Source organism: Pocillopora verrucosa, chromosome 14 (genome assembly GCF_036669915.1).
Source record: "Pocillopora verrucosa isolate sample1 chromosome 14, ASM3666991v2, whole genome shotgun sequence".
Taxonomy (NCBI): Eukaryota; Metazoa; Cnidaria; class Anthozoa; order Scleractinia; family Pocilloporidae; genus Pocillopora; species Pocillopora verrucosa.
In genome coordinates, this window is record NC_089325.1 from 1,734,765 (window position 1) to 1,750,403 (window position 15,639).

Consider the following 15,639-nt stretch of genomic DNA (forward strand, 5'->3'; position numbering starts at 1 on the left):
AAATCGGTTCTTCTGAGAGTGTCATAGCTACGTGCATTATAGTTTCTAATAAAATAGTTACATACTTGCTTATTTAAGCATTTATAAACTAAAGCACATTTGTGTCTTTTCTGTTTCATTTCCTACTCAGCCCACCCTAATACACTAAAAGTGTCTTAAGAGGAGTCACGCCTTAAAACGTTGAAGGGTTTTGCTGGAGGTGGCTGACAGTTCACCCCATACAGTGTCGGTATAACACAGGATTGGCTCAATAAGGGTATTGCAGACACACTTCGCTGCTTTAAGAGTACGGCAAGATTTTATCCGTGCTAAAAGTCCCAAACACTTATTGACTTTGTTACAAAGGGAGTCGGTATGCTCTCTCCAGAAGCTGTTCATCGAGCATAACCCCAAGATAATTGAACCTTAGATCTGCAGCACAAAGTCTGATGAGGTTTGAGGTTTGAGGTTTGCAGTAGTTTCCTTTCGTTTTGCTCTGATTTCGTATTAATCTGCTACTCATCAACCACTGCTTGACTCGTTTGAGGTCTTCTTGTAGATTTTCTCTAATGATGTTAATATTGGACCCAGTATAATGGATCACTGAGCCATCGGCATACATACTTATCGCCGAGTGCAGCAAACATTGAGGCAGGTCATTTATGTATGTCACAAATGATCTCAGTAAGGAACCTTTGGGAACACCGAAGCAGTAGAGGAAGACTGGATGATAACACCTCTCCATATTGAACTGTCTGCGAACGAGTAGTGAGATAATTTCTGAACCAGGTAAGACTGTATCCTCTAACTCCATGGTGCTCTAGCTTGTGAAGGAGGCAGTGGTGATCAACAAGATCAAAGGTCTTTTTCAGATCGACAAGGGCAGCACCGGTTACCTGTTAACTGTCTATGTAATCTAATATATGATCAACCAGGTAGACAACTGCAGTTTCAGTGGAATGCTTCTTACGGAAAAGGGATTAAAAAACTGATAGAACTTTGTTTTCGTCAAGAAAGGCCAAAAGTTGAGCTTGAATTGCAAATTCCATCACTTTAGAAATCAAGGGGAGAACTGAAATTGAATGATAGTCGTTCTTATCATCTTTTCTCCCAGTATTACAAATTGGAGTTACTTTATCTTCCTTCCACTGTGACGGAATTTCACCTGTCGAGATCGTGAGGTTTATAAGATAAGCTATATACTGCCTTGGCTATAACGGAGCCGCTGCGTCTTGGAGCAGTTTTGCAGGGATTTTGTCGAGCCCAGTAGCTTTCGATAGTTCTAATTTTGACAGCTCATAGCTTTCAAAACTGACGTCAACAGTAAAGTCCTTGTTAACTCTGGGAACTAAAATTTGAGAAAAAGCTCGGTCTTTTAAGACATTGCATAAATTCCATGCGATTGATGCAAAAAAAACTCGTTGAACTTTGTCGCTGACAGATTTGATGAGTCACCACCCGATGCGCGTTTATTTTCTTTGGGCAAGGTATTATTTAGTGTCTGTCTCATCTCTTTGAGGTTCTTGTCACTTGGGAGCTTTGTGGAATAATTATTACATTTTTTTACGCATTTTCGCAATGAGAGCTTTGCGTAATCTTTTGTTATTACTCCAATGTAGCCCACTGTTTGTTGATATGACTTTCTTATGTTCATAATCGCACTTATGCATGAAGTCTTTAATTTAGTCTCAGGCGTCAACCAACAACCAAGACACCGATCTTCTGTTAAACCGCAATGCAGGCGTCTTATTAGGGCGAGCAAACGTTATAAAAACGCGATCGTTTATCCGACAGGCCATGTTTGATTGGGAGTTAGAGTGGACAGAGGGGGTGGGGGGAGGGAGGGACGAGAGAACGCGTAATCTACACTCCCCTACCCCACCCCGTCCCCTTTAATTGACCGTCGACCGCCCCCTTGGTAGAAATTTCTTTCTCCTCCCAGCCTTCCGCTGCCATTAAAATCAAAGGTGGCGGCCATAATTTTCGTTAAGAGAATACTGAGCACTCGCTCGCCAAAATTACGCTTGCTCTGCAGGCTGATCTTCCGCGAACACGGCGCTTAATCATTGGTGCGTGTTTGTCCGCTGCTGTCAGGAATAGATCCTTGAAAGAAAGCCACTCCTCATTAGGATTTTTTTCAAGGTCCACGAGGATGTTATTTAAAGCCTCACAAAACAAAGCGGCATCATGTTTATAATTCCTGATCTCAACCATTCTTGGTGGTCGGAGAGGGATTCTGTGAAGTTTCCTAGTTCCATAAATAGCCAAGTGATCGGAGAAACATACTCCAGGTACATAAATATCAGCCTTTGAAGTAAAGATTTAAATCGATAAAAGTTCTGGAGTGATGAGTAATCGTGGTGGGTTCGATAATCAGCTGCTTCAAATTGAAGAGGTTCGAATACGCTGGAAATGTTTTGTTGCCGCATTCGGTGAGATGAAGTCAAGATTAAAATCCCCGAGAAGGACTGTTTCGATATTTCGTTTGTTCACCGATTTAACATTTCTTCCAGACTTTGCTGTGGCATCTAGATTTGGCGGCCGTCGGTAAACAGCCCAAAAAGGATCTTTCTACTTTTCGGTTCAAATAATTCAAACTATATAGAGCTTCAACATCGCTGGTGCAGATGTCAACACGCTCAAAATTAAGATATTCGGCTATAATAACAGCAATGCCAAAGAAATTTCACCCATACTTTAAAAACAAAATGAATGTTGTTTCAAGACGTAAATAAAGGGAGCGTAAATGCTCTTTTCTACCGAGAGAATGATCCTTTAGCGATCGCCGCAAGGCCCTTTTTTGACATGTAGTATGTGGAGCTCGCAAGTGTTATCTAAAAAGAGACCTATCCCATTACTTCACCATCGACAAAGCAAATGCTATCATCTCAAAATAATTTTAGACTCTTAGAATGACTTTTCCATTCCGATCGGAGCAGTTTTTCGTGAGCCATAGTTTACTATGGTTCGATCTGGCAGTCAGGAAGCGTTTTCAGTTTCAACATATGCAAATCGACCCTCTGAGCAATTTTATGGTGACAAATTAACCTTTAACTCTCAGATCAAATTTGTAATTCTCCTTGTTGTCAACCGTACAATTCTTATGATGATAGTCCAGAGAAGTTAGTATTGGATCAACCAATTATCCCTAAACGGATATTTTTCTTTATTTTTTCTTTATCACTTATCTTGTAGATATTGTATTGCTATTGTAAGGGGAAATTCTGTCTTGGTCACTAATATAAGTTAAATGGTTAAATAATCCTCCTGGTAAATGAACATTTTGCACGCGTTCTTTAGTAAATACAAATGGTAGACCTGGCAGGCGAGGCGGCTCGGCCCGGACGTAAAGGGAGGATAGGGGACGGAGATGTTTTACAAAATCAAACCTGTATAAAGCGGTCACCCTGCAGTATTAAGCGGTCGCTTGTCAGTGCCGAATTTGTTTCCACTTAACAACTGTAATTTTTACTTCTATTCAGCGGTAACCTTTATCAAGCGGTCTTAGTCACCTATGAGTGAGTACCAACGGCCTCTTTATATTTTCTTCTACCTGTACTGAACGTTCAGTTCACTAATCAAATGAAACTAAGAACAAGTTTCAAGTAAAATTAAATTCGTCTTTTTTTCCCGAAACATTAATGCTAGTAGTATTTTGGTGTGAGTATTTGTTCATGAACTGATCGATGATCCACTGATATTGATCCTAAACGGCTTTTTTCCTTTTTTTTTTTAATCAAACCCCTATTATATCTAACCTGTATTTAGCGGTCGCCATTCCTGACCTGAATGACCATTCATTCGTGACTGCTAAATACAGGTTCGAATGCAGAAAGTTTGACTAGGTTCAGCCGCAAGGCCTTTAAGACAAAAACCACATATTTCCCATATTGTAAATTTCGTGTGTGGAAAGATACGTGGTTAAGACGCTGACTGAACTTTAAAAGGTCATTCCTTGACGGTAAGGAAGCTCAAGGTACTGTCTTCTGCATCTAAATAGTTGTCAGTAAATGAGATTAACTCGGTTGCGTAGATGAACGCACAGTTTCATTTTCTGTAAAGATAGAAGAGGTACGCGGCGTTTTTCAGGTGAATCAGCACCAAACTATTCAATTAAGTCAACTATTTAATGAAATCGACACGTAATGCAATATTTGAGATAGCTTGAAGGCAAAAAAAAAATCAAACAGCGTTGAGGAGGACGTCACGCTAAAGGAAGAAATTTCACATATTCACTGATAGCATAGCAGCACAGCTATGGTAAATATTCTTTGAGAAAGGAAGGAAAAATAAACTTTCAATTAGGCGCCTTGACTAGTGTAATGTATTTGGTTATATTTTTTCAGTGCTTTATTATCTAAATGTGACGACATTATCCCAGAAATAAGGTTAATTAGATAAAGTGGCCTTTGTTCGCAGAAAGATGCTTATTCGTGCGTCACAGGAAAAGATTGTAATTAAGCTACATCCGTTCGCCACGCTTAAGCACGTACACCTGTCGGCTTTTTGAATTGTTTTATTCTGTACTAATGTGCTTAAGACTGACTACTGTTTCGACGTTCTAAAAACACTAACCAACTAACAAAACATTGCCATCAATCATCACTTTCCTACACCGGTGAGCGATATATTAAATCAAGGGATATGCGATCCATGTTGGCATAAATTCAAGATATGATTACGAAATTTACATCACTGATATTGGCACTATTTTGATCTGTAAGTGTTTAACTGAATAAAGTTCCTTCAAATACTTATAACACTCCATAAGGCTTCAGACCGTAGTCATCGTTAAAAATAAAATGTTGTTGAAACTCAGTCAGTAGACTGCTTGGCTAATGGTTATGGAGCTCACTTGTGGCTAAAAACCAATTCAACGTCCTTGCCAAAACGGCTATGACTTCGGAGTGATGGCTCCCCAGCGTGCTGATCAAAATTGAACACAATAGGTATTATTTCCTGCAAACATCTATCTCTATGATCCCTTTCAGTGAACCTTCTCATCTGCATAACGCGAAAAGTTGACGAGAAAAGCTTTTCACAAATATAAAGCAAATACAGGGATTTACAGCAGAGTAACAGCTTGCTAAAACGCGAGATATATTGTCTACTATCTTAAAACCTTGGCTACACTCATGATCAGTATTTGAAGAAAGCAGTTTGAAAACATTTATCACTATATAAAGGAGCCAACAGATTAAGAACGCCGTTACAGTAGCTATTCCCATTCTTTGTAACTTTCTGCTGCGTTCCTGGTGTCTCAAGGCCCCTCTCTCGGTTCGAGACGAAGCTACTTTATCTCGCCGAATCTTGACGCCGAAAATGCAGTAAAGCACAGAGATAGTAATTAACGGTAGAAGCAAAACTGTTACGAAAAGAAAAAGCACGTAGCGTGGCTGCGTCGACTTATGATCGAAAGCTGGTTCCCAGTTCATTTCACAAATATTATTAGTAGACAGACGGAAACCGTAAAAGTATGGCGAATGAATTCCCATGGATATTATCCATGTTAAGCCTACGAAGAGATAGCGTCTTTTCACCGTCATTACCTTCCTATATAAAATTGGACAAGCAATCGCGAGAAATCGCTCAGCAGCTATGAATACTAAGCTCTGGGTCGACACAGATAGCGATATGTCGCTTAGGAAGGAGCATAGTTTGCACAGTAATGTACCTGTAACTCCACGAATGAGGAAATCGTTGGATCCGGTGAGCTCTCGTCTAACAAGACGAGGCATTAGAAAAAGTGTAGTCAGCAGGTCAGATACAGCCATGTTGGCGATAGGAAGCATTAACGTTTCCTTCATTCTCACATAGGAAATAATCAGAAGAATGTTTCCCACCAAGGACACCAGAATAGTGACAAAATGGATTGTGATATAAACTTCAACTAGTCCAACCGTGAAAGCAGCACATTTTGTCTCATTGCTGTCTGAACCAGGTCGATGCAAAATCGTTGAGGAATTGTTTCCAAGCATTCTTCGCTCCGTCTTTAGAGGGAATGAAATATTCCTCCCGTCATAGGTCACACTAGGATGGTTTCACCGCAGCGTCCGTAGCTACGAACTCTAACAAAGGATTATTATGGAGCATTTGCAGCTTCTATGGTCCTTAAATCGTTCCCTTGTGTCTTCAGTTACTTTCAACACATCAGAAAGGTGGCCAATCCTACGAATTCCAATAAAGAGCTTAAGTTAAATGGGTCCTTTCTCCGTTAATAACTCAAGAAAAAGATGTGACTATAAATAATACAGGAGGCTCATTTACACTACTTAGTTAAGTAGTCTGCGTGACGTCCTTGAGAGGAAATGACGCCACCAAATTATGTAACACTTGTTAATCAGAGTCATTGAACGCTTTTAACGACTCATGCCCAGGAGGCAGTAAGACTAAGGCACTCACATGTACCTTGAGAGATAAGACTCAAAAGGTTCTTAACTTCAACTTCTGCGATAGATTAAGAACAAATCATGCTGTTACACCTGAATTCATATCACTCCGCTATGTCATACAAAGCGGACACAGCGACGACCCCTGTGGCAATGTCTGTTCTAACGGTTTTTGAAAGATGGCTAAAAAGCTTACCGTGTTTATATATCTTAACCCTTTTAGATCGCTAACAGGTGACCGTTCTGAGTTCGAAGTAATGAGTTATTTCTATCATAAATACGAGCCCGTTATCTTTATAGCGTGTATAGAAACAAAGACAGTACTAAAGTCTCCAGACATATTACGATCACTCGTGTCCTCTTGTGGTCATTCGATACTGTTTTAATTGAAAGCGGCCGGCTTGCCGTAAGTCTTGGCCTCACTTCAAGATATTTTCTGTCGCACTCTGTAATAACATTTTCCCTTTGTAAACACTTGTCGCACTTTATAAGAAAAAAAAAACTGTCGCACACTGCGACCATCACACCGAAAGCTATCGCATTTTGTAACCACTCTTGTCGCACTTTGCAATAAACCGTGTATAGATGGTCGGGGGGTAAGTGGACCCATTGATAGCTGTCATTCCTGTTAATAATCATGATCCAAATAAGTTTCTTTAATTCTGATGCAACTTGTTTTAGCCAAACTGTATGGCCAGCTAAACAATACAATGTTTCAAAAATTGCGTGGAGATGCCCAGGTGGAGAGAAGAAGGGGAATTAGGAAGTCTCTCTTAATCGCCCTCGTCTTCCGGTATTTCACTGTGACAGCAAGCAGAACTTCGTCTCGTGTACCGTACGTATTACTCATGAAACGTAACGAGGAAATTATTTTGCATCTGACACAAGTGTATAAATAAGTGTATTTCATTTCAATAAAATAAAGAGTAGGATACTGCAACTTTAACCATGTTTTTGTAGTGCGGCATGGTCATGATTAACGAGTAATTTATAAAGATATTTTTTTATGGTCTAAGAAATGAAAACGTATTTTGAGTAGAGGCCGCATCAAAACGCTAAACTATTGATGAACACCGCTGCGTTTCATCGAGTAATTACGCTATTTCCTCAACTACCTGTCAAATGCAGGTCAAAGGGAATATGAACTGATAATTTGCAATCCTAAAATAAGGAATTTAAAAGATGGTAATATTCAATAGACAACAGCCGAGGAAAACTATGACAGGATGTATATAGGGAAAATTGGACGGAGTTGAGCCTGAATTGATTTAGGCCAACTTGAAAAGCAAATCTTTAATAATTTTAGTTAGACTAAATTTTCATGAAATTTCATTCATATTGCTCACATATTGTGTATGCTATATTCACGACATACAGAAACCCTCGGAAAGAGGGAAGCAAGGAAGTTTGAGCACGTATGCCGAGCAAGATACTTTCAGAAACTGGGTTTGACAGGAGACCTCGTTCCAGTCGAGTAACTGAGGCAAAGATATTGCCCTTAGAACTTATCAGAAAGCAGTAAGTTTAAGTTAAAAATAGCAGTGTTCGGGCGTTTTCTAAAATGTCACGTTCGCAAAAACGATCCGACAGGCGTAGGCGGATGACTCAAGATGTTTGCGGTCTTCAGGGATCATTGGCGCTCTGTACCTTTTAAATTAGTTAAATGTTCACTAAACTATCGTAAAACACAGGCAATCTGATTGGCTTGCCCCCTTTCCCGTCGAGCGTTGACTCCCTACCGATTAGATAACTCGCGGAAGCTGGAATGAAACTCTCATTCGCAAAAGAAGTTGTTTAATGAAAAGAGAAATAGAAACAAAGTTTTGTGTAAATGTAACTGACGGGTTATTCTCGAAATCAATGTAACAACATTTTCTATTTCTTTTCTTGAACATTACGAAACGCAGTTGTGGAAATATAGCCGAAATCAAAAATTCGAAATACCGATCGATCTTCAATCGATTTCAAAGATCTTCAAACAATTCGCTTCGGTGACATTGATTTTATTTTGTGGCCTGATTAGCTCTACTAGACTTATTTGTTATTAAAATTAAAGAGCAAGTGTATGGGTGGCCGTCACCACCAAAAATACAAGGATGTCAAATGGGTCAGCAAATACAAAGCTGGTCCAAGGATCAGCCGCAGCATAGCATAGCTAATAAAGGAATGGCATGGCCAAATTATAGACGGTTTAAAGGGGTAAGTTTCTAAAGAAACTGTGGTGCTGCGTCGGTGGAAGAGTATAGCAGGTAATCTAGTGTTAACAACTGGGTTGAAAACGTAAATTAGCCACCGTAAAGGGTAAAAAAGCTGACGTTTCGAGCGTTAGCCCTTCGTCAGAGCGATGAGAGGAATTGTGGGTTGTGTGTGGTTTATATGTGGAAAGTGGAGCTACGCCATTGGTGGGAATTAGTGACGAGAAAACAGGAATAAATTAGTTGAATGAAAAGCGCTCGTTGATTCCGTGGGGATTAAGGGTGCCGATTTGAAATATAAATTTTTGTTCTAGTGTTTTACGGCTTTCCGAGCTGCCTAGATGTAAGGAAAGGCCGCAAACTGCCATATGCTGTTTAGAATGATAAGGAAGATTAAAGTGTCTAGCGACTGGCTTGGATGCGTCCTTGTCATTTCTTTCCACATCGCGAAGGTGTTCTCGGAATCGGTCACCCAGTCGTCTTCCTGTCTCGCCGATGTATAATTTATTGCAATAAGTGCAAGTTATGCAGTAAATAACATTGGCGGAGGTACACGTAAAGTGATCAATGATCTTAATGGATCTTTTGGGTCCTGATATTTTCTCTACGTTATGAATGAAAGGACAAGTTTTGCATCGTGAGCGAGCGCATTTAAAAGTTCCAGATTGGTCATTGGTATGAAATGAACTCCTGACTAAAAAGTTGCCTATGTTTTTGTCACGTTTGAATGAAATAAGTGGGGGTTGCGAAAAGATAGTGCCAGTCTCTGAATCGTTTTGGAGTAATTTAAAATTTTTAAGAATGATAGATTTAACTGCGTGGTTGTGAGGGTGAAATGTAAGAGTAAATGGAATGCGGTCCGAGTTCTCCTTCTCGGCCGTTTGTAGTGCTGCCTGTCGATCGATGTGTTGGGCACGGTGGTAGCCCGCTTGAACGACAGAAACAGGATAGCCGCGTTTATCGAAGGTATGGAGTTCTTGACGTGTGATGGATGTGAGGATGTATACAACAAGTAGCTATGTGAATCTGTAGGTTTGTAGTAAACACTAGTACATAAGCCGTTGCCTTCAATTGAAATTTTGATGTCTAGAAAAGCCAAAGAAGTGTCGGAAATTTCCCAGGTATATTTAAGAGCCGGATGAAAGGAATTGACGGCGGTTATAAATTGAGTGAGCTCCTCTTTGGTAGAGGAGGTAGCGCCGATGCAATCGTCAATGTAGCGGCCGTAGAGTTGAGGTTTTGGGCCATGGTATTGGCTAAAAAATTGATGTTCGATAAAACCTACAAAAAGATTGGCGTAGCTGGGTCCCATTTTAGTACCCATGGCTACGCCATTAGTTTGTTTGTAGTAGTTACCACCGAATGAAAAGCAATTGAGTGTGAGTACTATAGTTCGGCCAGACGGAGTAGTGTTTCAGAGCTAGGTTCCTTAACAGTGCGTTGATCGAAAAAATGTTTGAGGGCCCGGAGACCTTCGTCATTGGGAATGACAGTGTAAAGAGATGTTATATCCATGGTGAAAATAAGTTTGTTTTGGTCGAGGAAACTAAAATCACGAAAAATTTCAAGTGCGTGTTGGCTGTCCTTAATGTAAGACGGTAGAGTTTTGACGATAGGTGCCATAATTTTGTCTAAATAGCTGGAAATAAGTTCAGTGGGACAACTGCAGGCAGAAACGATGGGTCGACCTGGGTTGTTAGGTTTGTGGATTTTAGGTAAAAAGTAAATACACGAAGTTCTAGGAGTAGTAATGATGAGATTTTTAGCAGTGGCCGGCAATTCTTGTTTGGCTATGAGATCGTTAATCGTATTTTTGACAATGTTTTGGTTAATTAAAGTGAGATCTTTGTCGACTTTAGCATAAAAGGAGGTGTCAGAAAGTTGCCGCAAAACTTCTTTTTGATAAAGGTCGGCCCGCCAAACAACAACTGCACCGCCTTTGTCGGCCGCCTTAATGACAATGTCTTTGCGTTTTTTTAGAGTTTTTAGTGCCGACCACTCTTCCGAAGAAAGATTGGAAAATTTGGTGTTACGATTGAATTTAAGTTTGTTGATATCGTGGAAATATATGGACAACAAACTTAAATTCAATCGTAACACCAAATTTTCCAATCTTTCTTCGGAAGAGTGGTCGGCACTAAAAACTCTAAAAAAACGCAAAGACATTGTCATTAAGGCGGCCGACAAAGGCGGTGCAGTTGTTGTTTGGCGGGCCGACCTTTATCAAAAAGAAGCTTTGCGGCAACTTTCTGACACCTCCTTTTATGCTAAAGTCGACAAAGATCTCACTTTAATTAACCAAAACATTGTCAAAAATACGATTAACGATCTCATAGCCAAACAAGAATTGCCGGCCACTGCTAAAAATCTCATCATTACTACTCCTAGAACTTCGTGTATTTACTGTTTACCTAAAATCCACAAACTTAACAACCCAGGTCGACCCATCGTTTCTGCCTGCAGTTGTCCCACTGAACTTATTTCCAGCTATTTAGACAAAATTATGGCACCTATCGTCAAAACTCTACCGTCTTACATTAAGGACAGCCAACACGCACTTGAAATTTTTCGTGATTTTAGTTTCCTCGACCAAAACAAACTTATTTTCACCATGGATATAACATCTCTTTACACTGTCATTCCCAATGACGAAGGTCTCCGGGCCCTCAAACATTTTTTCGATCAACGCACTGTTAAGGAACCTAGCTCTGAAACACTACTCCGTCTGGCCGAACTATAGTACTCACACTCAATTGCTTTTCATTCGGTGGTAACTACTACAAACAAACTAATGGCGTAGCCATGGGTACTAAAATGGGACCCAGCTACGCCAATCTTTTTGTAGGTTTTATCGAACATCAATTTTTTAGCCAATACCACGGCCCAAAACCTCAACTCTACGGCCGCTACATTGACGATTGCATCGGCGCTACCTCCTCTACCAAAGAGGAGCTCACTCAATTTATAACCGCCGTCAATTCCTTTCATCCGGCTCTTAAATATACCTGGGAAATTTCCGACACTTCTTTGGCTTTTCTAGACATCAAAATTTCAATTGAAGGCAACGGCTTATGTACATAGCTACTTGTTGTATACATCCTCACATCCATCACACGTCAAGAACTCCATACCTTCGATAAACGCGGCTATCCTGTTTCTGTCGTTCAAGCGGGCTACCACCGTGCCCAACACATCGATCGACAGGCAGCACTACAAACGGCCGAGAAGGAGAACTCGGACCGCATTCCATTTACTCTTACATTTCACCCTCACAACCACGCAGTTAAATCTATCATTCTTAAAAATTTTAAATTACTCCAAAACGATTCAGAGACTGGCACTATCTTTTCGCAACCCCCACTTATTTCATTCAAACGTGACAAAAACATAGGCAACTTTTTAGTCAGGAGTTCATTTCATACCAATGACCAATCTGGAACTTTTAAATGCGCTCGCTCACGATGCAAAACTTGTCCTTTCATTCATAACGTAGAGAAAATATCAGGACCCAAAAGATCCATTAAGATCATTGATCACTTTACGTGTACCTCCGCCAATGTTATTTACTGCATAACTTGCACTTATTGCAATAAATTATACATCGGCGAGACAGGAAGACGACTGGGTGACCGATTCCGAGAACACCTTCGTGATGTGGAAAGAAATGACAAGGACGCATCCAAGCCAGTCGCTAGACACTTTAATCTTCCTTATCATTCTAAACAGCATATGGCAGTTTGCGGCCTTTCCTTACATCTAGGCAGCTCGGAAAGCCGTAAAACACTAGAACAAAAATTTATATTTCAAATCGGCACCCTTAATCCCCACGGAATCAACGAGCGCTTTTCATTCAACTAATTTATTCCTGTTTTCTCGTCACTAATTCCCACCAATGGCGTAGCTCCACTTTCCACATATAAACCACACACAACCCACAATTCCTCTCATCGCTCTGACGAAGGGCTAACGCTCGAAACGTCAGCTTTTTTACCCTTTACGGTGGCTAATTTACGTTTTCAACCCAGTTGTTAACACTAAATTACCTGCTATAGACGGTTTAGTCTTCCTTCGTAAAACAGAACACCCTAAATATGAATAGTTTAACCAAATGATAACAGTCTAGTCGGCCTACATCACTCCAGTCCATAAGAAAGGGAGCAAAAATCTCATGGAGAACTACCGCCAAATATCACTGACTTGTATTGTTTGCAAGATTGCAGAAGCTGTGGTAAAGTCCCGTGTGGTCGACTTTTGGTCAGACCTCAATCTTTTTAATCCAGACCAATTTGCGTATCTAAGGGGTAAATCGACGTTGGCACAATTACTTACATGTTACAATGACTGGGCAAAGGCTAGGAATTGCTCGCAACAAACGGATATCATCTTCTTAGATCTCTCCAAGGCTTTCGACAGCGTGCCACACGAGCGCTTGCTGCTGAAACTACAACGGTATGGGATAGACGGCTCTCTACTACTGTGGATTAGAAATTTTTTGACGAATAGAAGGCAGCGTGTAGTGTTAAGGGGCAATTGTTCAGACTGGTCACCCGTGATTTCAGGTGTGCCTCAAGGAACAGTACTCGGCCCATCCTATTCATTATTTATATAAATGATATTTCGGCAAACATTGCATCGACCGTGAAAATCTACGCTGATGATACTAAAATCTATCGCAAGATCATGGAGCCTGATAAGGATATACCAGCCTTACAGCTGGACTTGAACAAATTAAGCGATTGGGCTAACAAGTGGCAGTTGCGCTTTAATCCTGAAAAATGTGAAGTTATGCGTGTAACGCACAGTAGAGACAGATCCAAGCCTAGTTATTCCCTTGGTACGCAACTAAAATCTGTCGACAGTGCCAAGGACCTAGGGGTCACAATAAACTACGATCTATCTTGGGGTAAACACGTTTCCTACATAGTAAACAAGGCGAACAAAGTGTTGGGTATAATTAGGCGATCACTTGGAAACGATAATCGCTATGCGTTTTCCTGCCTCTTTAAGTCGTTAGTAAGACCTATACTCGAATACGCTGTCCCCGTCTGGAGCCCCTACCAAAAAAAGGATATCGAATCCTTGGAAAAAGTCCAAAGAAGGGCATCTCGGTTGGCATTAAAGCAAAAACGCGGAGAAATGAGCTATGAAGACCGCTGCCACCTACTGAATTGGCAAACTTTGGAGAAACGAAGAGAGTTTTTATCTCTGATCCAGTGCTACAAGATAGTTCTGGAAATAGATAGTCTTCATTTTTCGGACTTTTTTGAACTTACTAAATGTAATCGAACTAGAGCCAATCACGATTATAAGCTCTACGTAAAAATAGCTATCGTAAATTGCTACAAATTTTCTTTTTTTGTACGGATCGTTAATACGTGGAATAAAAGTAACAGACTAAAGATTTACATGAATATTGATTGAGATGATGGTAAATAGTTTTTAATTATCTGTATATAATGTTTTGATCTTTTTATTCGGGGAATCTTTTATATAGGGTTAACCTCTAGAATATCCCCTTTCGAGAGATACTTTTACAATTTTTATTTTCCTTCTCTTGAATAAAGTATTGTATTGTATTGTATTGTATTGTATTAGTCGCCTATGTCGAGTTGAAACATGAAATTGTGAAATGAACTATGTGAAAACCGATGAATAGCTTAGCATTCAGCACACAGCACACAAACAATGTAGCACAAAGATTGGCGCAAAACCATCATGCACATGGTGTAGACGCTGTGTTGGAGAGTCTTCACTTCGCCTTGCCGCAAAGCAGAGCCAATTCGTAACACTTTGGTAAGTGTGTCCTGCCGATATTGTATTTATTCGCTGCCGTTTATTTGGTGTGCCAAAAATAGCATTTGCAATTAAAGCATTCCGATGTCACTCTGATTGAAAAATATCAAAACAGATCAAGGATATCAGTTTTGACATTTTTCAATCAAAGTGACATCGGAATGCTTTTATTGGTGTGCCAAAAATAGTGTTAGCAATTAAAGCATTCCGATTTGATTGAAAAATGTCAAAACAGATCAAGGGTATCAGTTTTCTTACTATGGCGTTCAACTCTGCGCGCAAAGGCACACACAAACTCCAATTTCTCACGTACTCCTGCAATGTTCCGAGAGCCGTTGAAGTCAAACTCTTATTGAAAAGTAAGCGCGAGTCAGAAAAGAAAAGATAGCTCGACAAGCGACATTTAATGCACGTCATAATACTAACTAATATTATAAACATTTAAGCTAACCGACACGTGAAAACTGTGGTAAACAGGTAGGCCGACAAACCGTGGTAGAATTCAGTCTCGTCGCTATTTCAATAAACGCTTTCATGAACGATAACAAATAAATGCAATATCGGCAGGGAAAAAAGAGGACACACTTACCGAAAAGTTAGGAATTGGCTCTGCTTTACGGCAAGACGAAGTGAAGAATCTTCAACACAGCGACTACACCATGTGCATGATGGTTTCGCGCCAATCTTTACATTCGAAGACGTCATGCCCCCAGCAGATCGTTTTTCCATTTGCGGTTTGTATTTTTGGTGGTTTCGGCGAGATAGCCTTCACGTCACGCCACAAGCAAGCTCGACGATTCGCCACAACATCGAAATATTTCGTGTAATGCTAAGCAATTTAATGTTCAGCAAGAGCGTCTGATGTTCTGCAAAACTATTCAACGTAATGCTATACCATTTGTTTGTACGCTGAACTATTCGACATTACACTGAGCCATTTCACGCAACGCTACACCGTTTGTGTACTGTGTCGCAAACGAGTGCTAGGCTATTCGTAATTGAGCTAGTCCATTTCACAATTTCATGTTCTCACTCGACACAGGCAACTAGACCGTTTATCATTTGGCTAAACTTTTCATGTTTAGGGTGTTCATCAAGGAAAACTAAACCGTCTACAATTTGGCCATGACATTCCTTTCCTTCCAGCTGATCCTTAGACGAGGGTGGCAAAGGGGGGGGGGGTTCCAATCACACATCACTCAGAATTTTTCTATAAAATCACGCATCACGTAAAAAAGGAGTAAGTACGCTTAGCTAATACCGTAAGATTTCAGCCTATCGGA

At 40.3% G+C, this 15,639-nt stretch overlaps 1 protein-coding gene across 5 annotated transcripts in view; it reads right to left on the minus strand.

Annotated features, from left to right (window-relative positions):
* Positions 1-4,080: 4,080 nt before the first annotated feature.
* Positions 4,081-15,639, minus strand: part of LOC131779581 (QRFP-like peptide receptor) — a 26,947-nt gene continuing 15,388 nt past the window's right edge. For 3 of the 5 annotated variants that reach the window (XM_066161186.1, XM_059096146.2, XM_059096143.2), the window contains exon 2: positions 4,081-6,147. In XM_066161186.1, the coding sequence (XP_066017283.1) occupies positions 4,980-5,957 (978 nt within the window). In that variant the 5' untranslated portion in view covers positions 5,958-6,147 and the 3' untranslated portion in view covers positions 4,081-4,979. Of the gene's footprint in view, positions 6,148-6,246; positions 6,263-14,945; positions 15,223-15,639 lie in introns of those variants that run through there. The other 2 variants (XM_066161185.1, XM_059096145.2) reach the window with 2 other exon arrangements.